The 26537-nt window shown below is 39.1% G+C and overlaps 1 protein-coding gene across 7 annotated transcripts in view; it reads left to right on the forward strand.

Annotated features, from left to right (window-relative positions):
- Positions 1 to 7681: 7681 nt before the first annotated feature.
- Positions 7682 to 26537, forward strand: part of LOC137132914 (FERM, ARHGEF and pleckstrin domain-containing protein 1) — a 45859-nt gene continuing 27003 nt past the window's right edge. For 2 of the 7 annotated variants that reach the window (XM_067515934.1, XM_067515935.1), the window contains exons 1-2: positions 7691 to 7964; positions 12143 to 12349. In XM_067515934.1, coding sequence (XP_067372035.1) covers positions 12170 to 12349 — 180 coding nt within the window. In that variant the 5' untranslated portion in view covers positions 7691 to 7964; positions 12143 to 12169. Of the gene's footprint in view, positions 7965 to 12142; positions 12350 to 26537 lie in introns of those variants that run through there. The other 5 variants (XM_067515939.1, XM_067515940.1, XM_067515938.1 and 2 more) reach the window with 5 other exon arrangements.

A 26537-nucleotide genomic window follows, 5' to 3' on the forward strand; every position in this document is an offset into this window, starting at 1 on the left:
ATTAAACTAACTGTGAGTATGTAAAGCAGTACACTTTAGATAATTTGCCTGGAAGCAGAGACACCTTTCAGTTTCAGAAGAATTTACATTTTTACATTTCGTTTCTTGTAGAATCTAAACAGCTGGACTATACTTACAGTGTGTTAAATGATAAGTTTTTAAATGATAAGACTTTTATATATAAATAATACTTTTTTAGATAATTCACTACTTGTCCAGGTACTGTAAGACCAGAAAGCTCATCAAAAAAATCTATCTCTGCTCAACATGTTACTTAAAACCTCATCACTGTGAGGTAGCAGCTCATACAATATAAGGCATTATAAAACCATGTGATTAATCAATATGTCCTAAGGTGTTCATGCTGTGTCCACCATCTTCAAATGAAAGTATGTAAGTGTTGATCATGACATTGCAGTTTACTGTAAAGTATTTGTAAGTGTAAGGAGTCAAATACAGGGAACAGAGAGACCAGGTATTTTACAGGTATTTTACAGGTATTTTACAATGCATCTACTACCATTTATTTTTAACAGTACACTACATTACTGAATATTGAATTACTACAGTTTTTTTCTACTATTCATTCCTACAAATCCAAATCAAACAAATTAAAAAACAAACCAGAAAAAACAACAGATCCCATGTTCATTTTTTAAAATAAATTGTTATACAAATCACAGACAACAAATAGTAGCACAGAACATTTGTATTACAAAAGTAACAGCTATTGTTTTACCATATTTTAACAAATCCCTCTCTACTAAAATCCTTAATGACAGACTTTGCACCCATCAGCAAAGCCCCCACAGGCAGATTTACAATAACAACAGTACAATAAAATAGCTTTAGCTTGGAAACAAGTTTTTTTGCACTTGTAAATGTGAATTGGATTACAGTGAATGTGCAGACATAGCGAGCTGCAGGACTGCAGTGTTTGGCTGGTTTCCTCAGTCACTGTTGTCAGTGCTTGTAAAACACCTAAAAAAAAAAAAGCACCGCGATGTCACCTGCGAAGTAAAAAGATGGGAAACAAACTAATAGAGGGGGAGAAAAGTAAACAGGTGTAAAATGACATACCTCACTTCTCCATCTGCTGAGAGACTCTTAGGTGATTCCAGGTCCGTGCTTTGTTAATTCTTACTTGTCCTTTTACAGTCACCTCTAAAATAACAGATTAGCTACAACTACACAAATGAATCAAACAAATGAGGCGGAAGTTTTACAATATGAGCTGTAAAATTGTGAAATCCCGGGGGTTTTGTTGCGTGTTCTTCTTTATTGCAGTCACGTCACAAGATCGTAGTTTTTTAGCAGCAACGACAAAACAAAATGGCTGACATTGCCTGTATTTTTAGGGAAACATGATTTAAATATAACGTACTTTCTCTGTTAAAATGCATTTTAATAATCATTGCTTGGTGGAGGAATGTTGATCTTATTAGTTATTCAAAATATTTTGTCAGAAGACCATAGGAATGTTATGTTGTCATCTTTTTCTATGTAGTTGCTAAGAATGCTGAGAATATTACAATTTCTGATGATAAAAAGAAAAAACAATCTGTTATTTGCTTTATCAGTGTATGTAGGTTTGACCAGAATATTTGGATGGATGTTCAGCAGCCTTTTTACTGTTGTTACAGATGATTACAGACAGCTAACTCATTGCCGTTGACTAATAATGACTCTGTAGCATTATTCTGTCCTTTTTTAATTGTAGAAATGTGGGGAAAACAAAAAACAATATGGCAAATGGGAAAGGGTAAATCAACAACCTGAAATAAATTAAATAACATGTTTTTATCGATTTAGCAGTTCACACAATTAAACAATCCTTTCTTACTCTTCATAAGACTTTAAAAAGCCTTTAAGGCTTTGCTGTTTTTCTTTGGAAATTTTTGTCATTTGAAACATACATATAACTCCATTAAAAAAAATACAGACAGTCATGGTCACAGGGGGCTGGAGCCTATTCCAGCTGTGATTGTTTGAAAGGTGGGGTACACTGTGGACAGGTCACCAGTCTATCTCAGGGCCAACAGAGATAAACACACACAGAGATACTCAGATTCACATACAGGCAATTTAGAGTAACCAATTAACCTGTGCATGTCTTTGGACTGTGGGAGGAAACCAGAGTACACGGAGGAAACCCATGCAAGCATAGGGAAAACATTCAAATCCCACACAGAAAGTCTGCAGCTGGTCAGGAAGTTACCCTACCTTAAAAGGTTAAAAGATAAAAAATGCATTTTACAGGCGATCCTTCAGAACGCCTTCAGGAAGAACTCACTGTTTCATATAAAACATTCAGGTTTATTGTAGTTGGTTAAATTGTTCTCACAGAGTCCAGGGCCCCATACTATACCATCTGTCTCCATCATGTAGTCATCTGAATTTATAAATTGAACTACTAATTAGAAGGATTTATTCAACAGCTGAAGGATTTTGTGTATTCCTACAGTACATGTGCTAAATATTCCCAGGCTGACATAAACACAGGAACAACCATGTTACTGCATCCACTGACGAGTGTTTATGCTGAACTAAAATATAAATACAACAAAATGAAAGCTAAAGTAGAACTTAACAAATGCAACCAAATATAGTATATAAATCTGACAAAATATTTTTGTTGATATGTGCTTACAGTCAGGCAGTGAATCTTCACTATTTTCCTGGAGGAAATTATTTGTAGCCTGAGAAGAAATGTGGTAGTAATAAAAACCACAGGTTTCCTGCTGCCTCCATGCAGGACATGGGGAGAGCAGCTTGTCTTCACCTGTTCTGCTGTTTTTTTTTTTACATATTTTCCTCCTTTTTTATAGGAGAAAATGTGATGAGGCTCCCTCCTGCTGAATTTCTTCTCTTGCAGAGGTGGAGCGCTCGGCAGGAACTCCATGATGCTTATTTCCAACAGGAGGAAGTCTGATTCCTAAGCTTTAGATCTTTAGTCTGTACAAAACAGATCCCCTCCCTCTGTTTAATCAACTGTGACAACTTCCCACCTCACCTCGCTACTTACTTACTAGCAGAGTCTTAAGAGTTTCTCTGTTTCACCATATTCTGACATCTGTTCTGAGAGATGGAAAATCTCTGAACACAGGCATTGTTACTGCAGCTGTGAATATGATGAATTCAAAATACTACACTGATGTCTCAATCATCAGCTATGAAATGTTTTAGGGTGAGATCAACTTTATTTAGAGGAAATGTATACGGCTTACATAATAAAAGCATTATACAAGATCATAAAAACATACTAATTGATCATCTAGGCCCTTGAATATTTTACAAGTTACATACAGTGAAGAAGTCCATAAATTGAAGATATTGTGCTTTGAGGTGCAAAATTTTTTCAACTGTCAATATTATTCATGGCTGTGAACTCTGAAATTCATGTTCCATCTTGGTAAACAATAAAGTGCAAATTGCTTTATATAAACTGTGAGTGAGGGAACTATATATATATATATATATATATATATATATATATATATATATATATATATATATATATATATATATATATATATATATATATATATATATACATACATATAAATAAACACAAATGTTATTGATTTTATTAAAGTCTTGGTTTCAGGACATATCAATTAACATTTCTCATTGCTTTTCATATACACATATATAAAATGTTAAACTGGGGCTTTTGTATGTGGATTTAAATGAACCAAACCTAACAGCAAAGACTTTTACATTGTAGGTAAAGAACTAATCACACACAGCTGTGTGTGCAGTGTTTGTGTAGACGTGGGGCCAGACTCACTCCAGATTGACTGGAACACTGAGGGTGGTAGAAATGCAAATGTCTGGCTATTCTAATGATCAGGGATTAATAAAGGATGGTGACGGAGCAGTTGATGCAGCAGCAGTTGCTGCAGAGATTAAAAGAGAAAAAGAATCTCATCTCCATCTTTCATTCCTCATTAAGTTGAATACACACTCGGCTAAAGATACTGTGTTAAAATCACAGTGTTTTAGGTAGTTGGTAGGTTTGTTAAGAGTACTGGACATTTGTATTTGATGATTTATAATAACAATCAAACTACTTGTTCAGTTAGTAGTCAATGAGCTTCAGTATTCAACTTTTAAGTCATGATGGATGAAATCCTGAAAACAATCTTAAGTGCCAGTGGATCCATGCCCACGACAATTAAAGGTTATGAAGAAATAGTTCAGGAAGCTGAGTCCAGCACTGCATCAAATTATGACATTAAATGTTACTGAAAACTAAAATTTGTGTGGTCCCACAGCAATCCAGAGGCCTGACTACTCCAGAGACCAAGAAAGCTCAAGGATTACTGTAGCCATTAAATGCAACATCATGAGTCATGATAATGGCCTTAAGCTGGATTCTTGTTAAAAACCCTATTTTAAGGAGGCACTTTATGACAGAAACGTTTTTTTTTTTTTATCACGTCACTTATTTTAGTTTGTGCTTAATGTACAGAAATACTTTTTGTATTCTTAACTATTGTGTTTACTCATATACGACACAACAGAAAATCTGGGGGGCAGGTGTACAAGTGTTAAATTGTGGATATTGCACAAAAAGTGGGGGAAAGTTTACAAATGGGGGCCCAGCAGCTTTTGCCCTGCTAGTCTAGCACTGGAACTACACAAGGAAAATGAAAACTAAAAGGATGCGTTCTGTTTAAAATGCACATTAAATTGAATTAAAATTAATTGTTGGTGTCATGAATTATAACCACGTTCTTTCAGGAAAGCACATCATAATGTAGAGATTGTTTTAGGAATGTGATTATTCTTTGTTTATGAGTGTTTCCTCATCCTGTGGCGATCAGCATGAATGTTATTTAATATTACATAACTGCATAAGAGATCATTTAGAACATGGCACAAAAATCTTGATTGCTTACATAACTAATCCAATACAACATTGTCTCCTGCCTGTTTCCATTTTGTCTTTGTAGCTCTCACACATTTTTCATGCTCTTGCTGAAATGTTCATCTTTGCGTCAGTTCCAAGTCAGTGTCTCTTGAGGGCCTCTGAAGCTGCCAAGACACCAAGTGTGATTTCTACATCTTTAGTCCCAGACCTTTAAAGCGTAGGAGACTTTTCTTCATGCCAGTAAGAAGGTGGGTAAGCAGCAGAAATTATATAGAAACATGAAATAAAAACTCGGTTTCTGCCTTTCATAAACACAGTTTGTCTTTTATCTCCATCCCTGTCTGTAGCTGCAAAATTGGAGGAGTGGGCAATGTGAGGTTAAAGGACCCAGCCAAAGCCCAAGGCCACTGTAATTAAAATAGGAGAGGGGGACTAAGTATTATATATTAATACAGATTAAAAAACATGGGCTCTCCTACCTATTGAATTTATTTGGGGGATCCAGTATAGCATTCAAACAATACCCGTCGTCAGTCTGAGACTTGGGATCAGTTTTCACATTATACATAATTTAGTTGTTGAACAATCCACACGTTTATTGTTATTTCATTTCTCTTGTTATCCAGATATGGAATAAATTGTTCCCTTGGCACAAACATCAGCATGATGATGACCACGTATAGTCACTGGCTTCTTTGGCTGGTGACTCGACTTGCAGCTTGAACACATTTTCAACTGGTGGTGGTCTTACATAATTTCACATAGAGATGCTTTTAAATATAGAACTTATTCCAGATGTTATTATGTTGGTTTACTTTTCAAGCCCTGCAGTGTTTGTGACACAGCTGTCTTTCACTCACCTTACTGCACCCCCCAGTGGACCCTGGATGAAGTCCATGATAATGAGTGGTATCGCAAGCCACCAGCAAACATCTCAATGGGCAAGTCAGGCTCCATTTTATTTCCCCTCCTAAGGAAAGTCTGCTTAACTGTTTTTTTCCTGCCCAGTTACCTCAGATCCATCAGAGAATGAACACCACAAGACCTCTGAAGCTGTTCCCTGCTATATGACACCAAGGCATTAGCAGCAGATTCTTATAGTCCTTTAAGTTGCAACATTACACAGCCCTATACACAACAAACTGCAGTGCACTGTCAGAACCAGCATAAACGTTCTCAGCCGTTTGATTTAGAGTAGCTCTTCTATAGGTTCCAACACGTTCCTGACTGTTCATTTGCTACCTAACATATCTCACTCCCTTCCAGGTGCCATTGTAATGAGATAACCCATGTTAGTCACTCCTTTTTTAGTAGTTATTTGACTGTAAATGTGGACGATCCTTCTCAGATTACTAATTTGGAGTCCTGTCTCTCAGCCATGAAAAAATTGATGTCAAACAACTTTTTGCTCCTACATTCTGATAAAACTGAGATGCTGGTCATTGGCTCAGACACCGGTTTAAACAATTAACAAAAACTTTTGACAACTGTGTAATTTCTCAGGGGGTCGGGGGGGTCTACAGAGGTTTTACTGAGTGGCCTATCACCCCAAACCCTGTCTCTGTCTGCTGGGTTCATGTGCTGGCCACTTTGTCCTGTAACAATCAGTACTCTGTGATGAAATAATAGGCAGAGAGGACCCAAGTACAGACGGGGTATAAACAGGTTGGTCATAAAGTAATATAACTTTAATAATGGGCAAAATGCCTTACAAAGTAAATAAATGTCTAATGGAAACTGAAGATAATATCCAAGCATACAGGGTTCAGAACCTAGACAGGTTACAAGGAACAGACATGAGGCAAGGTCCATGAATCCAGGGAAGGAGATCAGAAACACTACAGTAGGCAGTCCAATAAACAGGGACACCTGGAAAATAGTTGCAAACAGAAGAGAATGGCAGAAACACTGCAGTAGAGCTGAACAATCGTGTCAGTAACTTGATGTATGGTTTATGGTATGTAAGGTACAGTATATGTATAAGGCAAAATTTGTGATTTATTGAACAATCAGATGGTAGAATGGATGGAAAGTAAGCAGACAGGAGGTGCAGGTGTAAAACCCATTAAAAGTTTATGAAATACAACACCATATTAAAAAGGTAAAAAGTGCATTCTACTTTCACGAATGTACTGCCTGGGGCCTCTTGGAGTTGTTAGCCACTGCCCTTTCCCTTGATAAAAAAACGTTTTTACTTTCCCTCCCCTTTAATCATATGACAAATGAAGATTTACAAAGCAGTTACAATTTAAAGAAGAAGACTGAATACATGAATGGAGAAACAACAAATGCAGATGCTTCCACACAGGTGAACTGCATGGTACAATTCAGGAAATGTTGCTCTGTAGCATTTATAAAAATGTTCAAAATGACTTTGAAAGAGAGTTTGTTGATGGAGCATAGTGGATGGCAAGAGCTTTAGTCACTGCTCAAATGTGCTAATGTTTAAGCAGGACCAGTGTCTGAAGTTAAGTCTGCATTCACATCATGCATGTGTAGCACGGTCTCTTCCAGGATCGCATTGCGGGGATCACTGGATGGTTTTGTAAGGAGGAAAATTATGTGAATTATACCTGATTTTAGATTTTAGACCTGTTCTACCTATGTTCTGCAAAACATTTACTGTACTAGTAAACGTAGTATTTTTGCATGTAAGGATTGTGTTATTTGAACTTTATGGACTTGGGAACTTTTTCCACCCCTGATGATTTGTGGTCACTGCATCAAACACTGGCACCAGCTTATGACGCGTGAATCCTCATTCTGCTATTTGAACCCAGCCACTAGATGGTGCTGCTGCTCTTCTGTGTCCGGCGCTGCTGAGAAGGTGGAGGTGCTGCACCTCCTTCATTGTCTGAGCAAAGGCACCGGGAGTGGATCCGCTGCTTGGTTCAGTGTAATCCAGTCTCTTCCCGGCTCGTTCGCTCAGTCGTCCGCCATGGCGACAGCAAAAAGCCTCGTCTCCGCCACGAGCCTCGTCTAAACCAAATCAGGACTGCTTTTCCTCCACCGCGGCTCAACGTGGATGTAACATCACCCTTGGTTGGGACAAATACGCTGCGAAGAAGCCTGCATTTCGAAATAAGGGGTAAGGATCGTGCAGCCAAGTCCTCTGTGCGTGCGTGTGTATATATATGTGTGTGTGCGTGCGCGCTCTTAAGAGAAGTGATCCAACTTGTTTGAGGAGATTAAGGTTAAATCCTGGGAGTATCTTTGCCGGGTTGTTTTCTGATCCCGTGGATTTCGAGGAAGGAAAATAACTAAGAGTGTGTGAAATTCTTAATATGCGGCCAGTGGAAAGTGTCCTGTCTGTCCTCCACTGTGGGCTGCGTTGCACTAATACACATCAGCTGTCTGTGGATGTGAGCAGACTGCGGGGGCTGATTTTTGTTTCTATTTATTTCTTTCGTAGCTGTGAACTGAACATGGCTCTGTGTGAAATTTAAATGACCAAAGATATCACCAGGAAGTGTGTATGTTTCTTCTACTTAGTTTACAGAAGCTGCCCAGGTGAGTCCAGATCAGACACATCTGCTGTACAAGCTGATAATGTCCTGAAGATTACAGCGGCCTGATCTATTAACCTAGATTACATCAAGAGTAAGAGAGAGGTGAGGTGAGCCTAGTCTGAAGCTCCCCGTGGCAGATTTCACCATTTTCTCTGCTACTTTCATCACTCTGTTTTTGCATAGGCTTTTAAATGGCAGCCCAGCTTACAACGCGCAATGTATCCTGTTGGTTGTCTTATTTTTTATTTTTTTTTGCTTAATGGGCACACATGTGACGTTGACCATTATGCAGCGGGAACCTAAAGTAATTCACGCAATACCAGCCACACCCAGTGTGTGTTCGAGGCCATAGAGGAAATTCAGCTCTTTTTTTTGTTTTGTTTTGGAGCTTCCTTCAGGTAGAGAGCTGCCTGTATAAGCTCCAGCCTCTGGCCCTGTAACTGTCACTAAAGGATTACAGCTGTGCAGAGTTGGACTACACTCAGGGGCCCCTCTGTGCCCCTTGCACACTCAGAAGCCACTGTTTCAGCTCTGGAGTCTCTAAAGGCCACAGCTCAATGTTACAGTATTGTGGGGAATTTCAAGCAAACAAGTTCAAAGCTAAAGTGGTTTGCCGTGAGAAAAAAAACTCAGGGACCTCTAAATGTCCCTCTGGCATTGCATAATGGCTGACTGTGTTTTATGTCACTCTCGCCCTGTGTGTTTATTTGGACCTTAGTTACCTATTCAAAGGAACACCCAGACCTAGACTCATGACTGGTTGATTAATGATCCTGGGTGCAGGGGAGGATACCTGTGGCTTGAAATAATCACTGTATACTCTTTCACTGGTGCTTTATTTGAAGAGTGTCTGATTACATGGCATGCATGTGCAGGTCATATAAAATATGAATTTAGAGACTGAATATGAGACACCGGCCAATAATCAGGATGAATATAGGTGCTGTGAAGATCAAGTGTCACAAATGACTTAATTGAACATTGTTTTTTTTACACACACACCACTGGGGACAGCCTATAGGTCAGGTTTCTGACTGCTCAAGGAAATGCAGTCTGCTCCTTAGCTTAACGTTTCCATCATCTCGCACCCACTGCTCTGTGCGCATACAGGTGCACATGATGAAACTATGCTTTCTGTATTCAGTGGCTCTATGGGTATTTATAGATGTGTTCATAAAATAAAGACTCAAAGGCTGACCTTGAAATAATTCAAACTGAAATTGCATGTTTCCTAGTTAGTTAAATTACAGTTTGTTTATTAATGAAAAATAACAATAAATGAGATTATCCCTGGAGTTCATCAAATCTGGGTAATGGAAACCACATACAATATGACACCAGCTGTTGAAACACAACCCTAGTTGATAGTCCAATAATTAATTAGTCAATAAACAGAATATTTTAAGGAAGCAATTTCTCTCTCATTATGCAAAAATGCCACATTTCTGCTGGTTGTAGCTTCCAAGATGGGAACATTTGCAGCTTTTACTTGGCATTGTTGCTATAAAGCAGTTTGAAGATGTCAACTCTCAGAAAGTGAGACAAATATTTATCACAATTTTAGTACTTTACAAAATTGGTGGTTAATCTGTTAACTGAAAACATTATTGACAGTTTAAGTGATGATGAAAATCCCAATTAGTTCCAGCCTTACTAATTCACTATAATTTTTGTTTGCAGTGTTTGACTGGGAATTTATGATGTGCCTCTCCTAAGCATCAGGTAGACCATCATCAAAAAGAATTTAAAGTGTCTGCCGTCCTTGGCCTATTTTCTTTGCGCACTCGGCTGGATTAGTACATTATCCAGTCCTTTAAAATACCTTATTCAGCTTTTAGCTTAAACTTGGCAGCAGTCATTCACCTCTGCAGAGGCTGAACAACTGCCCACTGGCCCCTGATGAACCACTTGGTGAGGTCTCAGGGTGACTTCAGCCTGCTGGAATGTGCAATGAAGAGAAAATTAAGCAGCACAGCCTAGAGGGATCTGGCTGTGGATACGTGGGGGTGGATAGTGACCTGCTCATGTGTCAACCCACAATGAATGAGTCCACAACATTGTCCAAATACAGTCCTCCATCTGGGACAAACACAGACTGCGTGACACTGCAGATTATTCCAGACCTGCAGATCTGCCCATATTTGAATATCAAATGTCACCCTTCATAGCTTGATGTCGAGAGGCGGTGGTTCTTCCCTTGCAGACTTTCGTTTTGATAGAGCTGTTTATACTGTATCAACTATTAGTCTTTACATTAAATTAAATCATTTAATTGGTTTGCCATTTAATTTTTATGTTTAAACCAATTAGATCTATTACTTCATTAAGAGAATAAGTGCTTATGTTACTGTGTTATTCTTGTTATTTTACATTAAGGTAACTAGATATCAGTTTTTTGTATGAGCTAGATAAAGCAAACTAATAAATAAATAAGCAAATACAAGCCACATTTAAAAGAAGTTGGGAGGATTTGTAAAATCTAAATTAAAAACAGAATGCAATGATTTGCAAATCTCATCAACCCATATTTTATTTACAATAGAACATAAACAACATATCAGATGTTGAAACAGAGATTTTACCATTTCTTGGAAATAAATTGACTCCTTTTGAATTTGATGGCAGCAGTACTAATGTTCCTTACACATGTTCAAGGAGTGTAAAAAAAGTTACAGCAAACTAATGAAAATAAAAGTGTGCTTTGCTTACTTTAATTCATTAAATTAATTTATGTGCCTTCGATATTATGTTGAAAAAAATCTTTGTTTTACTCTTTTTTTTTTCTTTTTTATTGACAATTAAAAATAAAAGGATACAAACATTTGCACCCAACTGTATACACTTATAGAAGCAGTGCATGTAAAGTGTGCTGCACAAGTTAGGGGCACTGGTGCACTCATTTTGGTTATTATGTTCGCAACATGGTGGCAATCTTGCTCTTTTTCTTATAATATACCACACAATGAATAAACTGTAAGCCAGATTCTTACATGAATACATACAATGCAAAAGTGGAGAAGATTGCAGTATAAACGGAGAAGACATTTTCCTCTAGTAAACTGTCTCAATAGGGAATTTAATCAGCAGGCCTATTATTGATTGGCAACTATGGATCATAGAGAACTTTACATGCTTGTGTTTTTTTTTTTTTTTTTGTTTGTTTTCTCAAAGATGAAATAAGATAAAGGGACAGCTTATATAGCTCAAATCTACAACAATTACTCACATATTTGACTTGCCATTCTTGAGACAACCCTAACCTCCCTAAATAAAGTGTCTGTGTGTCTTTATCCCTGATACCTCGCTTTCACGACTTCCAGAATCAGTTGTCATTCTATTGACACTTTGATTTTACAGTTCAGCCTTATGATTCATTTGTCAAATCAAATTAAGGCTGCTTGATTTGTGCTTTGAAATAAAGAACATGCCTGGATCTTTTCTTTTTCTTTTTTTTTTTTTTTACACTAATTGGTTCTCCCACAGGCAACAATTATCAGCCATTAGCAGAGAGTGCAAATACTGCATTTGCAATTACTCTGTTAGTGTGACATGGAAGGTTGTGCAGCCTGTCCTCTGGGCCCCCATTTTATTTCACCTAGTGCACCACTGATGCTATGTAAAAGGAGGCTTCTTCTTACTACACTGGAATCATTTTTTACAATGCTTTATCTGTGTTTTTCATGATGTGCAAGCAATAGAGGATGTGGCGACTTTTATTTTTTTTACCTTTGACTATTCTGTCTTGGCTTCTCTGTAGGCTGGGCAGTGAGCTGGGCAGTGCACCATGGCCGAGTCAGATTCAGAGCCAGTGACTTCAGGAGCAGGGCATCGTCTTGGAGCCCCAGAGACTCTTGGCATCAGTACACTGGACCCTGGGCACAGACCCCCGCCTATGCCCCCTGGACGACATGTTACCATCAGGGTCCGTATGTTGGATGACACAGAGGAGCTCTTTGACATCTCGGTGAGTCGTTACTGCTGACTTGTCCAGGCCTGTTTCTTGGTAGGAATACTAATGTGACTCTTCATTGTTGCACAGTGTCCAAATAGCATTTCCTGTTTTCATCATAGCAGCAGCAGTCCGGTAAATGGTTGTCATGGCAACTGCATGATGCTGAATGCAAGAATAAGATTGGGACAGATTTTTTATTTTTTTTTGTAATGTCAGGGTTCTTTCAGTTTGCTGTGATGGTATTTCCTGATCACTGCTTGCTAATCTGCCAAACAGTGTTAAACCTGTTGTTCTGCTGTTTTATACTTTGCAACACAGTTTTTTTTCCACATGACAGCCTCTAAAACACTGTGACATTTACATGTTGGCACATTGGAGTGCTGATGACCCGTGAAAACTATTGATGCTTTTCTAGATAATGAAGTGAAAACAGGTGGGTAGAAGGACAAGAAAAGATTTTGTGTGTTTGAAAGAAAAAAGCAGTTCAACTTCTGCTCATGGTTTCACGATTAAGTTTCTAATTACATATTTGCACATTATGTAAAAGAGGAGCTAAAACTATAAACTAATGATGGACTTTGTATTATAAAGTGATAATCCCTTAAACACAATGCTACTATGAACAAATCCCCAAGCACAGAGCTTTGCTGGTGTCACTTAGTAAAATAAATACAGTGAATAACACCAGCTTTGTTCTTCAATGCAATGTGAAGAGGATAAGATCCATGGCACACATCCTTCCCAGCATTCCTCTGAACGTGTGGTGTTTTGGAAAGGTGTGCTTAGACGTGGATTTAATGGCAGAGGCAAGGGGTGGAGTAAGTGGAAACACTGTTACTGGTCTTAGAATAGAAAAACTAGCCATGTTCTGTGACCACAGTGCTTCCGGCCTGGAACAGAGGAGTGAAATTAGTAGATAGAAGAAAGTGGAAAGTGGTGATGGAGGGATACAGATAAGGCAGCAACCACACTTAAACAAGGTTTGGTGCTAAAGCTGTTGAGCTTTGCCGACAGTTTTCGTGACAGGCTCCCAAGGCGGTGTAGGTATATGTTGTTCTTAAACCAGGTGGCGAAGTGTACTGTGCATGACTCCTAATCTTTCTAGTGATGTCATGGGTTAAACAAAATGCTTGCAGTAGTATGCAGTAGGTATTTACAGAGTTGTTATCTCCCAAAGTGTCAGTATTAGACTGCTTTATCCTCCACAGAATTCATACCTAAACTTTTTTTGACAGGTCAGGTTTGTATACATGGCAGTTTTAGATAAAATATGTCTGTGTCTTTTTATTTCCACATGCTTTAAGTTGGATGAACATACAGACATAATAAAATGGCAGCAATTGTTTATGTTCAATCAACTGTTGCATAGAGGATGTAATGCATACTGTAAATGACACTGGCTGACTCTGTGTTGACCTTTTGTTAACCTGTCGGGGCCATTGTGTTGTTGTAGTTTAACTGAATTGATGATGAGGTAGATGAGTCTTTTTTTCTTTTACTGCAGCAGGTGGACTGGATTGAAACGGGGTGTATATACTGCTCAGGAGAGTGTAACATAAGGCTTCTGCTAACAGAGAGCATTTTTCATGCTCAGTTTAACACACATTGTATCCAGAACTTCAGATCAAAATCCCAGTGGGCTTGATATTAGTTTTGCCCAATGATGTCTAAAAGAGTAGATTTTCCACAGGCATTGGTTCTGATTGGAAGTAAAAAGATCTGATATCTTAAAACAAAAACAGCGCAAACGGGAAACAACGTCTTTTCACACAGTTTCTTTCTCTTTATTTTACGCATTGTTCTGTTTTCTGGCTGCTGATGACAGTATGCCTTTATAACACCAAAGAGTCATTCAGCTGATTAAAAACTTGGCATGAATGTTTTGATGCTGGAAGTGAGTGCTGTTTAACTTTAGCGAGACCCTTTGTTTCACTCAGTTACATCCCACAACTTTCAGCCTTTTCTGATTCAGATGAGACATAATGTACTGAAAACACCCCTCAATGTCCCCTGCAGCAATGAAGATAAGTGCGTGGTCCACAAAATTTTTATGAGGATTTTATGGTCCAAACCACTCAAAGCAGGACTTTTTTTCAGGTGTCACTTTAAGATAACATAAAACGTCTAACCTCACCCTGTTACTGATACTTAAGGCTTTAGTTCCTCTGCCTCTGGTTCAGAGGGGTAGGTTTCCACCTTAGCAGGCGAAGTATCAGATGGTTCAAAAACAAAAAGGGGCCATCGAGCCTTCTCGTGGGTCACATACCATGCTGTGCCCTACTTAGCACTCTGGCTGTGAACACACTTGTGTTGATGCTGATGACGTTTGGCAGTTTGACTGGAACAGACTAAAAAACACACGAGCCCAAATTCTGGTCTGGTTGCCCCCTTTCATGATTCATTTCAAAGGAATTATTTTCAAATTGAAATTGGAGGCTTGCCTCTGCCTATTTTACTTGAGCCGCATTCAGCAGGGCAGGAAATCCAGACTGTATCCCTCAGACTGTCTTGTAGTCCTCAGGCTAACATACCCCGACTCTGTCTCTGTTGATGTTTTGATGCTTATGTTTGCTGATGGATGGTGGAAGCTCCACAGAACTTGCCTGTGAACAGTGCAAGTGGCAGCATAGATTTAGGGGTGGGGGATGGGATGATGAAAGCAGAATGGGAGGGAGGAGAATCATGCTCATTCCTGTGAATGAAGGAAACAGTCAGGCTCCATTAGCCAAACCTTACTGCTAGAATACTAATGAATATAACCTAACATGGAACCTTCCACCTTCCATTCAGTACCCACATTAGCAACACAGTCAGTCATCGTTAGAAATTCAGACACCTAGTGGCTCTCCTTTATTACACTATCACTTTTTTCTTTATTTATTCTCCATCTATATCAAGGCGTAAAGACATTACTGTAGAATCTCTGTAAAATGCAACCCTGCAGAGAAACAAAATCCTAAATTCAATCATTTTTATTGACTAATTAGCTCCTTCATCTCTTGCCCTTTTTATTTGCCTTATATATAAGATATTGTTTCTTCAGCACAGACTCATTAAACTACATTAGATTACATTTCCTTTTATAATCACCACTAAAATCAACAGTAAATTATTGAACACTTACAACTAAAGCCCACAACTAATGACACGCTAACTACTGTACATAACTTGGATCAAAAGTAAACTATATCAATATTATATGTTAGGTTAAATGTTGTGAAATTTTGTAGATTCAGTACTTCCTGACAGTGATTCCCACTGGTTTTAAATACTTCTGACATTTTGTCAAGCTACATCAGCGAGACGGATTTTTCACTTATCCAGTGAAACATTGCTAACATGACAAACATTATATCGACAAGTGAGCAATGTCACTACATCAGAGCCACTTGCATGGCTCTTCTCTCAGCATGGACTTTTGATCAATTAGTTCAGATTACAAGTCAGTGGATAAAGATTAACATTTTATGGATCCCACTCGTCGTTTGGTTGACCACTGATAATTCATTATTATAACACATAATGTTCTGTTCTGTCTCCAGGTACAAGAAAACACTGAAGCCTTGACAGTTCTGTTGGGAGTTTTTTTCAAATACAACTTAAAGCCCTCTCCTTATGCTGGCATGAAGCAGGTCTGAGGTCAGCCCTCTGAGTCACAAGAAGAGTAGCTACAGAGTTCATTTGACAGGGTGTAATTTGTCTGCTATGGAGAAGCTGACCACGCTGTCCATTATCTAGTTGGATCCATAGTTTATCACCGCCAGTTCAAAAAGAGCAGATACAGAGATATGTACAAAGTTAGATTTTGCCTGCTATGTTAAAAACAACTTAAACTTTAGTCAATATTAGTTCGGACCCAGCCCTCCCTATTCGTGCTCTGCTACACACACTCTCCACTTCAAGTAGTCATTGTCATGAAATAGCAATAAACAAGAATTCTCCAAAATTCCCTGATCAGTCAGTTTAGAGGGCAAGCAAAGCAAATATCACACACCTCTTGCAGTTCTGTACAATGAGTCTGGATTATAGGACGCTTCGGCAGCACATGTCTACAATAAGGTCAGGTTTGGAGCATATTTCTAGTTTAAAATATTCAAAAGAAGTGACTCTTTCGTCAAAGGTCCCATACTATGTGCCTATTTTAGCAAGTGAAATCAATGCCCAATCAGGTCCTCTTGGAACCATCCTTGCTTGCCAACGGCCAGGGGAAAGCAGGCTTGATTTGTCAGCAGCATGCGATGGAGCCTTCGAAATGGGATAGCCTTGTCATGACGGTGACGGACACAACTGGACCTCCAACCTTTAAAGGATGCAGCCTCCAAATTGAGACACAGCTTATGTTAACTTTGACATTTATTTAGCTTTTTATTTCATAGTCTAAAGTCACAGTAAAAGCTCTGTGTTCATTTTTCTGCAATAAACACAAATAGTTAAAAAGGGCTAAAGCATATTCTGATTACAATTTTAAACAAAAACTGCCTGGCCAGGAATTATGGTGACAAGCTTAGGAAAAATCTTTGGAAAAATTTCACAACAACATATAGACAAGTTCAGCTCGCATTCCAATAACCAATAGCTCTTTGCAGCAAGAAACTGCAAAGAGAGATAAGGACAGCTTGGACCCCACAGGTTAAAAGGGGTTTATCACAAATGGAAGGGTCTACATGCAAGAGCAAGACTCTCCCTCCAGTCCAGCGGGTTTACCATCATCTCACCACTCAGCACTCTTTTCCCCATATGCCGTGTCCCATTCATCGTGATGCGAGGCAATTAGAGCAGCTCCAGTGTGCCTTATTGTCAGCTGAATGGCAACGAGCTTCTGACTTAATGAGTAGAAACACGATGAAGGGCTTCTTTCAGCCCTGTCTTCATCTGATTTTGTTTGATGACTGTCTGACCAGGAGCTGTGATGTTTCTGCATTGTACCACCTGTGGATCAGTGCACACAAAGCGTCGGCTATTCAAGGTGCATGAATAGGTACATTTTCAGAACTGACTTGAAAACCAGATAATTATTTGGGCCAGTCAAGGCTGTGCACCTTTTTAAATTTGACATTGATGCCATTATCATTAGTATACAATGCAATATCATTATTAAATGAGTTTTGTTTTTCATACTCCAAATTAGAATGCACACCACAGACATTTTGACAAACTGCAGAAGACGTTTACTGTATATAAAGTTGGTAAAAGCCACATTCGTCTAAACGGACTATATCAAAGCTACAGATTGCGTCTAAAATAAATTGTTGTTTTGTCACATCTCACATTTTAAGATAATCCACCAGGTCGTCTGTTCCACAATCTCAGTTGTGACAAAGTGCAGCTTTTATCTAAAATATCTGTGCCTGTAAGGGTATATACAGTACTTGACTGTGGCAGATTGATATTTTACCCATGAAGCTAACCAGTGTGGTTCTTATTATAAGAACTACTATTTAATAATTGTTAGTTATACTAACATAAATGTTATGACTCACATATTGTATATTTGAAGATTTTATCTCCTGCAACGTTTCCTCTGCACTGTAAGACAAGTTTGAAATCACCACAAAGGCTCTCAGTATCCCTGTTCTATATATTGTGTATTTTCAAATGTCACGTGTGGACTGTAAAGGAAGGCAGACCTCGCAAGGATGGGCGGTCTAGTTTAAAGCTGTGTGCTAAATCCTGTTAAAGTCGGAGCTGTGGTGGGGACACGGTCTGCTTCCCCAGCCTCACAGCGCTTTAGGGGGGCACTGACAAAAGTGGTGGTTAAATGATTTGGGCACAGGAGATGATTCGGCACCAGCCTTTCTTGATGAGCTGTCATTGGGCAAATATGAATATAAATGGTATCTGATTGGCTGTTACAGAATTCGGGAGAATGGGGCAGCAGCTCTGCAACCCAGAGTAACAAATGCTACGGATGCGCTTTACACCATGTCAATGAGTTTTCTAAATCCATTACGGTTACTCTCCTTTCACGAAAAGGAGTCATGTAGGAAGAAAAGTAAGATCTATTTACATTAACTGAGCTGGGACTGTAGCTCTACAGGCTGACATTTTTTGGGTTTCTACGGCATGCCTCTTGTTGTGGAGAATGAATTTTTAAAGCAGCCGAAGGAGAGAACTGTTGGAAAGATGTAAGGAGACGGTGAATATGGTAATCTTGTTTCTCCTTATAGAGTAAGCTTGTCTTTGCAGAGAGTTGTGAATCAAAGATTTGTTAGGGCCTTTCTGATTTTATCTACCGAAACATTAATAGTTTCTGTTCTTAACCTCTGCTGTCCCAATAGGATTGCTTCAGCCTGCTTTGATCTTTTGTTGTTGTCTCTTAGAAAAGACATGCAGCTACTTTATGTGGCCTCCTGCCATACAAAGAAATTATTTGTCATTTATCATCCCTCCCTGTGCTACCAGAAAACACTTTATCGATGCAACTACCACAACCTTTGAGCTGCAGCATGGAGTATACTCCCTCAGAGGTAGTAGTTTGGGTGATGCTCTTTCTGTGAACATACATCGCTATGAATTTCAACACTATACAAGTTCTTCTTTGAAAGGCCACATGAAATCATGCTGGCCTATGTGTGGGTTGCCATGGTTACACACGGAGGAAAATGAGGAGCGTCTGAGCTGGTTGCCGTGCTGCAGAGTTCTGTCTTCCTCTGATATCTGCTGGGGAGGAGCGGTGGGTAGAAGGAGGGGGGCATCTCCATGCAGAGCATTAATGTGAGTGTGATGCGCTAGCATGGGGATACGCTGCTGCACACCAATTATGACTAACATATTCAGGAGACACGGCCAACCCAGCTGTGTGCAGGGGGTGTGTGTGAGTTGCTTTTTTTGGATTGAAATAGAACTGACTTGAAATTGATTGGCGAGAAGTTTTGGAGGATTATTAGATCTTCTTGATTTTGGTGCTGATTGGCCCAGTGTTTTTTAAAGATGGTATGGAGTTTGGGGTGACAGGGCTTTGGGGGAGGGGGTCATACACTCATTGTCACCATTAAAACATAAATGGAAGATTTGTGTTACTATAGAGCTAGTGCTGTGTTTTTGAATGCTAATTCAGGTGAAAGATTAAAGCCTTTTTCAAAATTTCCACTAGTGAATGATACACATTGATGCTGGAAAATCTTAAGTTTTCAGTAATGTGAGAGGGGCATTCATGTGCCTTGCACCATTCTTGCACTGCCAGAAAATAGTCTCATACTTTCCTCACATGAACTCTGAACCTTTGGTTGTCTTTCTCCTATGGACTGAAATTGAAATCCTGTCAGTGGGATGGGGGAGGGGGAGGGGGGTAGTTTTTCCATGTACAGCATCTTTCTCCCTCACATCCTAAAATGTAATTGGGTCGTGAAGGATGGGAGCCACAGTGGGAATTATCTGATGGCTGATTCCAAAGCAAACTAACATATCAGGGGATGCTGGACACCAAACACATAAAGAAAAATTACATTTTCATCACTTATGCCCAACCAGCAATACTTCTACTTCTGACATCTTGATTTAATTAAAAAAAGAAAATATTCCCATATGTGTTTCCCGGCTGTTATGGGCCAATTGCACTGCATCGCTTTCTCACCAAAACTAGGATCCGGTTCATTTTAAGTTCCAGTTTTGAGTGAAAGAAAAAAGGTAATATTCTCTTAGAAAGATCAGATAAAAGCAAAAACATAAATCTGTTAATCTTTCTTGAGTTGTTATCACTACGTTATTAAAACCCAACCTAATGAAAAGAGACCAAAAATGCTCTATTGCAATTTAAGGTTGCATGGTAAATATTTATATTATATGCCACTTAGGGTAATATAAACTTAAAACTATATCACAATATGTTATTAGATTTTTGCAGTAATTATATAAATGAGAATATAATTGTCATAGTTCAGCAATATATTTTGGCCACAAGTCACATCAGTATGGAGTCCATATACTGTAATAAATACTGCCAGTGTTCAATAATAATTTTTTTTATTTTATTTTTTAACATTCAGGCGAATGTTAATTTTTTTTTAACACTCGCCTGAATCCCTCTTTGTCAACAGTTTGGATCTGCATCTTACCCACCATGTTTGCTCTGTTTGTAGGCTCATCTAATGTTACGACATGCTGACTATATGATGAAATTCTTATCATGGGGATGGATTAATAAGCTATAATGTGGGCAGTACGATATGGCACAGCATCAATGTAATGTTTATTTTCCATGAAGTACAAGCCAACATGCTTGCTATAACACAATCCTGCATACAGAAATCCACTTGCCCTGCACCATTCGAGCTGTGTAAGAGGTAATGATGAAAGCTGTCACTAATGCTGTCAGTTGCTGTGTGACAACATTATGCTGCATTGGTTTCTATACTGTGCACAGGTGCTTTGGGAAAAGAAATGCCTTTATAATAAGTCTTGTTCCTATGGTAACCAAGATGGATGTCTCTTGTGGAAGATGCTCGTGTTGGTGTGGTTCAGACAGCAGTGTTGTCGACTTTATCTGCCTGTGTGACCAAACATAACCTGGGATCCCTTTGTAGGATTTTTTGACAGATGGATGAAGGTGGATCCTCTGACTTTTTATTTCCATCCGCATGTATTATTCTATTGAACATTGCCCTTTGATTATAATGTTCAGATCCTTTCATTAGGTTCTTGAAATGAGGCATTGAATCACACTTACTTAGTAGCAGCAGGGCTGGTAGATATCACAGTTCATGATGGGTGTGGCAGCTCTGCTGCTCCGGCCTGTTCTTTTTCTGTGATGTCCTCCTGGGCTCAAATAAATGGTAAAACTTTGCCTTAGCTGAAGCGCGGCGTCACAGCAGGGCCCTTCTTTAATGAATTATGAATTTCTCATTGAGATTCTGGGGCATAATTAACATGTCAGACCTGGCAAGCAGTATGATATCATGGGATTATTCTTATCCTGGGGTGCCTTGTTTTACCCCTGGGACTCTTGCTTCACCTTTCCTGGTCTCATCTGCTGAGTGTTTTTAGCACAAAAGTTGTTGTGCTGCACCATATACACTGTTCTTTTTTTCATGTTGTGGTCTGTCATGCATTATTGGTAATTAAAACAATTTCCCATGGCTATGTTTTCGTCAGTGCTGTAGTTCTTCCTGCGGTGAAATGGAGTAAAATGTTGTCTGTCAGAATTCCTTTCAGCTGTACCTGTGCAGTCGAGTCTATCTCCCACTGCACCTTGGCAGTAATTGAATTTGGGGTCTCTAGATAGAGCAGATGTGTGGGAGGGAGTCGGGATGACAAAAGCAAAGGTTGGGGCAGGGGATTAGGGGGGCAGTTTGGAAAATCTCAAACCAGTAGCCCCAGCTGCACACATGCTAGTAGGAAAGCAATTGATCTGACACCTCACCCCCCTTATCCATCATTATTAAAATGGGAACTCTTGAATAACCTATGATAGGGAATAGCATACCACGAGATTTTGTATGTCCTGGAGCAGAAAAAACTTTATTTAAAAGATTTATTCAGGTTTAAGGTCTCTCTGTGTTGGTACCTTTACACCTCACTGAAACAGTGCTTTCCATTCAAATGAAAAGATCTGAAATTTGAAGACGATTTTAAGCGCATAGGAATTTGTGGAATTGATTGTCTTGAGCTTTTATTTTTTTATATTGGTAGTGAGGCTGTTTGAATATGCAGAGTTAGGAAGTTCATTACACTATTATGGGGCCACTAACCTTAAAAGGTTTGTTTGGGGTGTTTTGCTGCGTGGTGAAGGGACCACTGGGTGTTGGCAGTCATTGGGCAAGAGGGACGGTAGACCGCGTTTAAGGTGTTCAGGTAGAAAGATGTTTTTGAATTGACCCCTCTGTTGGCGAGTGTCAAGCTTTGAACCTGATGCATGCAGCTACTGGAGACCAGCGCAGAGATCTGAACAGTGGTGTGACGTGTCCTTTTTGGCAGATCAGAAATGATGCATGCTGCTGCATTTTGAATCATATGGAGGGGTTTGATTATGCACACTCATAGCCCTATAGTCCATTGCAGTAGCTGAGACTAGAAGCACCTGCACGAAGAATTAATTTGCATATTGTGAAAGGCAGGGTTGGATCTTCATGATGAATTAAATTTCCCGGGAAATTTATCAGGTCAGAAAAGCTTGTTTCTATTGTAGACTTAGTTGGGAAGACCAGAACTTCTCTCTTGAAGACAGGTTGTTTCATCATGTCAGGCACAGATTGGCTTAAATCTGTTCAGGTTACAAAGAAATCAGAATATTACCGTGTGTGTGTGTGTGGCTCTGAGTCCTGATAAAGTACTTTGAATATTAATGCAGTATGAAACTGCAGCTGAGAGGAGGCGCCCATTAAATTTAAGAGAACTGAAAGTTTGCTCCAGAGAAATGGATCTACCACAAAATATTAGTTTTTATGTGATGGCATTTTTGTGCAAATATGTTGCCTCAAAAACTTTAGAAAACATCAAAAGATTGTTTTAATGGAAAGTGCATGTCAGTTACCCTTCAGTGAAAGGGAACTAATACTTTCAGTCCGTATGTGTTTCTTCCCCCCTTTAAGGCTTTGTGGAGGGTCAGCTTTAGTCTGAGCATCCCAACTGCTGAGCTTTTTCTGACTTCCCCTCTCGTGTAAAAGAATCAAGACTTTATAGAGGGACCAGTGTTGGAGTGTCTCTTAATGAAAATGAAAGACATCCAGGGGATTACTTTTTCACACAGTGACTGAGGGTTGGCATGCTCTTTACAGTTTAGGTCTCAACAGCACCAAATGACCACTTCAGGGTATCTATCATTAGAAGGCCGCTCAGAATAGCCAGTAAGGGGAAGCTACTGTCAGAGTCCTAACAAATTCTTCCTGTTTTGTGATCTGAAGTCGAATAAGAGGGTCAACCTTGTTAAGTGCAGACACGTGCTAAGGCACATGCTGGAGTTCATTGTACAAATAAAACTAAAAGATTAATCATGTTTATTAGACTTTGATTTGCTTTTGGGCACAATTAGTGTAATTAGATGCACATTCTGCAGATATTTGCTGACTTTTAGAGTAGTGAGTAGTGGAATTCAGAATTGTTTTTTTTTTTTTCTTTCTGCTGGTGACACAGACTTTGTAGCTGAATTGTGATTTACTTTCTTTAATTCAAATCCATTACATAGTAATGTTGTATGGGGGCACATTCACATATCCTCACTTGACCTTTAAACAAACAGGCAACATGTAAGCATTTAGCCTAGATTTATTTGATTTATGAATTTACACTTAAATCACTGTCATGTCAGTGTATTTTATCCACACAGTAAAATGTGACACATGCAGCAGTAAGACTGGTATTTGTGTAGAGTAAAAATGTTGGCGACTTAAAAAAAAAAACTAAGGAAATACTAATATGTAATTTAGCCCAATTAACAACTTATTATTTTTATATCGATAATAGTTGAACTAATAGTTGCAAAAGAAGAGGCCATGATGGCAACATGATCTAAAAGCTTATGTGATTAAAGGAGAACTGGATTCCAGACTGACAAATGCTATTGCAACTAATTTACTTAAATGAAAATCGCTTTTGAGTTTACTATACACTTCCTTTACCCTTTTTTTAGACAGTCCTCTGAACTGAACCACCTCCAGAGCATGCTAGCCATACTGCATACTGTTAGGTTACCATGGGGATCTTCCTCAGTTAAGGGGTATGCCAGCATTGTGAGACTAAAGGCCTGGGCAGCTGGCTTGCTAACCTCACTTTGGTGAGACAAACCCCAGACCTGCATTCAGACCCAAAACACTAGTGCTTTAAACCTCTCACTCACAGAACCACTCATGTTCACCTCTCATCTATTGTTTGTTGTTGAATTAGTTGGAGTGGCTTGTTTCCGTCTCTGAGAACCCTTAAACCCGGCACTTTCAAGCATGAGTCCAGTGTTTGTGTGCATGTGAGCGTGTGCTAGTAGTCACATCTTTGTTACTCAACTTAAGTCTCACTAACCTTACAGAAAATGGTTCGGGGTGTGCTTGACAAGCCACGAACAGGGTGTGGCATTTGCACCCTCTGTATTTTTGTTTCCAATTCTGGGGTTATGGTCACAGTAATTACAACATTATTACATAGAAAAATAGAGAGAAATATGTGCCTCTAAGAGTACATTACAGCATAGAACGGCTGAAATGGCAGCTTTTACTGTGAAAATAATTACTCACTATTTAACCTTAACCACATGCTTCCCTTCAGCTCCAAATGATTCCTCTATATTTTTTTCCTCAGAGATTAGGAATCACAGTTTCCTTTATGTTGCCATGGTTACTGGTCTTGCGCTGTCTTCCAGTAGAGAGGAATTGGTATTCTGTAGTCACAGATGTCTAAATTCCTGCTGGACACAGTGGCCCGCAGACGTGAAGCAACAGCTGCCTTTTTTGAGCCTGCATCTGCATTTGTTTGAGTTTCTCCACTGACAGACAGCCTCAAATGAGAGATTTCACCTCAGGACAGCATCCACATTTGTCACACTGTGGAGAGCCAGTGCTAACTGGTGGATCACTCAGAGGGCTGAAGGTTTAAACTGTGCTCCATTTAAAATGGGCAGTGTAATGCTGCATTGATTATCATGTGTCAAAGTAACATCCAGTAGTGCCACTGACTGTTACTGATTTTGTTTTGTTTTTTTACCACCTTAATAATCAAGCTTTTGTGGTAAATATGAATGTGTGTGTGTGTGTGTGTTACACTAGAAAAAGTCTCATTCATCTCTATTTTTAAGATTTAAGGACCACAAACTTTAAATTCAGTAGACATCCCCACTGGTTATTGAAGTGACATCATGGGTCATGTTTCAATCTGAGAGTGCTGTCTTGGCTGTTGACCGTAATCCTTGTCCACAGGTAGTGTATCCTTGTTCTGAGGCTCTTGTCCATACATATGTGTGATCTGAGGTCAAGCATAATCTGACAGGGAAATCCCAGCTCACTGGTCAAGTGATAATTAGAGGGTCAATGTGAATACATTAAAATGCTTTAATATGGTATTGAAGTCATGTATTTTTGTTCTCTGCACATGGTTTGTATTTGTAGCCAATAGGTTCAATAGGCCAATAGGTTTTTAAAGCTAATAATTAGCCTATGTTTGATGTGATGTTATTCCCTTGAACATCTTATGTGCTACAAAATGTACATTTTGATTGGAATATAATTTGATTAAAATTCAGAGTTCTTCAAAGAAGCTGAGGCTATCAGGTGCCACCAGCTGTTATCAATACAGGTACTCGACTACATCACAGGCCAGAGGGCCTCTGGATTTGCTGTGCTGAGGGCTAAGTCGTTTAAGGATAATCTTGAACAGGCCAGTTGATTGGCCAAACCAGTAAAGCAGCATGTGCAGCTGTCATTATTTATTACTGGTGAAGATTATGGGTGAGGGAACATGCAGCAGGACAGTACAGTACAAACTAACAACATTCCTCAATAGACCTGACTGGTTCATCCCTAGAACGAATAAGTTTAACACTGCACAGGCTCCTGAGTCTTACTGTGTGTCTCTCAAAATTTGGTGGTGGTCTGCAAAAAGGTGGTGAAGCAGAAAGCAGCTCTCTGAGCCAGAGAATGCTGATGCCTTACTTGGTCTCAAGACAGCAGCTAGATCCCACAGTGTGAAATCAGAAGAAGTTGTCAGTCAGTAAAGGGCTTTTCTCTGGCACCGTGATATTTTTCTTTCTACATGTTAAATCTCCTGTTAGGTCTGTAATGTTTACTTTAACCTGCACTGTATAACTAATCAGTTTGAGTCAGACTGTAAGTTTTGACTGTGATTAATTAATTGGAGAATGACATGAGTGTTCATAGTCTTCAATGCCAAATAATCAGATGGTCAATCCATTAGACAGCTGAGAGGAATTAATTTGAAACTATTTTGATAATTAATAAGGAGTTTCAGTCATACAGTATATCCAGTTCAAGCCTTTACCAGATCAGAGGACAGGAAATGGTGAGGACAGAGATGGGGAAGAAGAGGCGACAACCACCCTGCTACGGTTTCTCACATTTAATCAAGCAAACAAAGAAAAGGTTAACGGGGCACATATGTGGCTAATGAATTTGTAGTTTTGTATTAAAATATTAATAAAAACTGTATATCTACTGTAGATACTGCACATTGGGATGTTTAATTTGACAAAACTGAAACTGTAGAAATAGTTTAAAGAAAACTAGATGAGAATTTCTACTTTTGGCTTACTTTGGCAAAATTAATA

Source organism: Channa argus, chromosome 9, assembly GCF_033026475.1.
Source record: "Channa argus isolate prfri chromosome 9, Channa argus male v1.0, whole genome shotgun sequence".
Taxonomy (NCBI): Eukaryota; Metazoa; Chordata; class Actinopteri; order Anabantiformes; family Channidae; genus Channa; species Channa argus.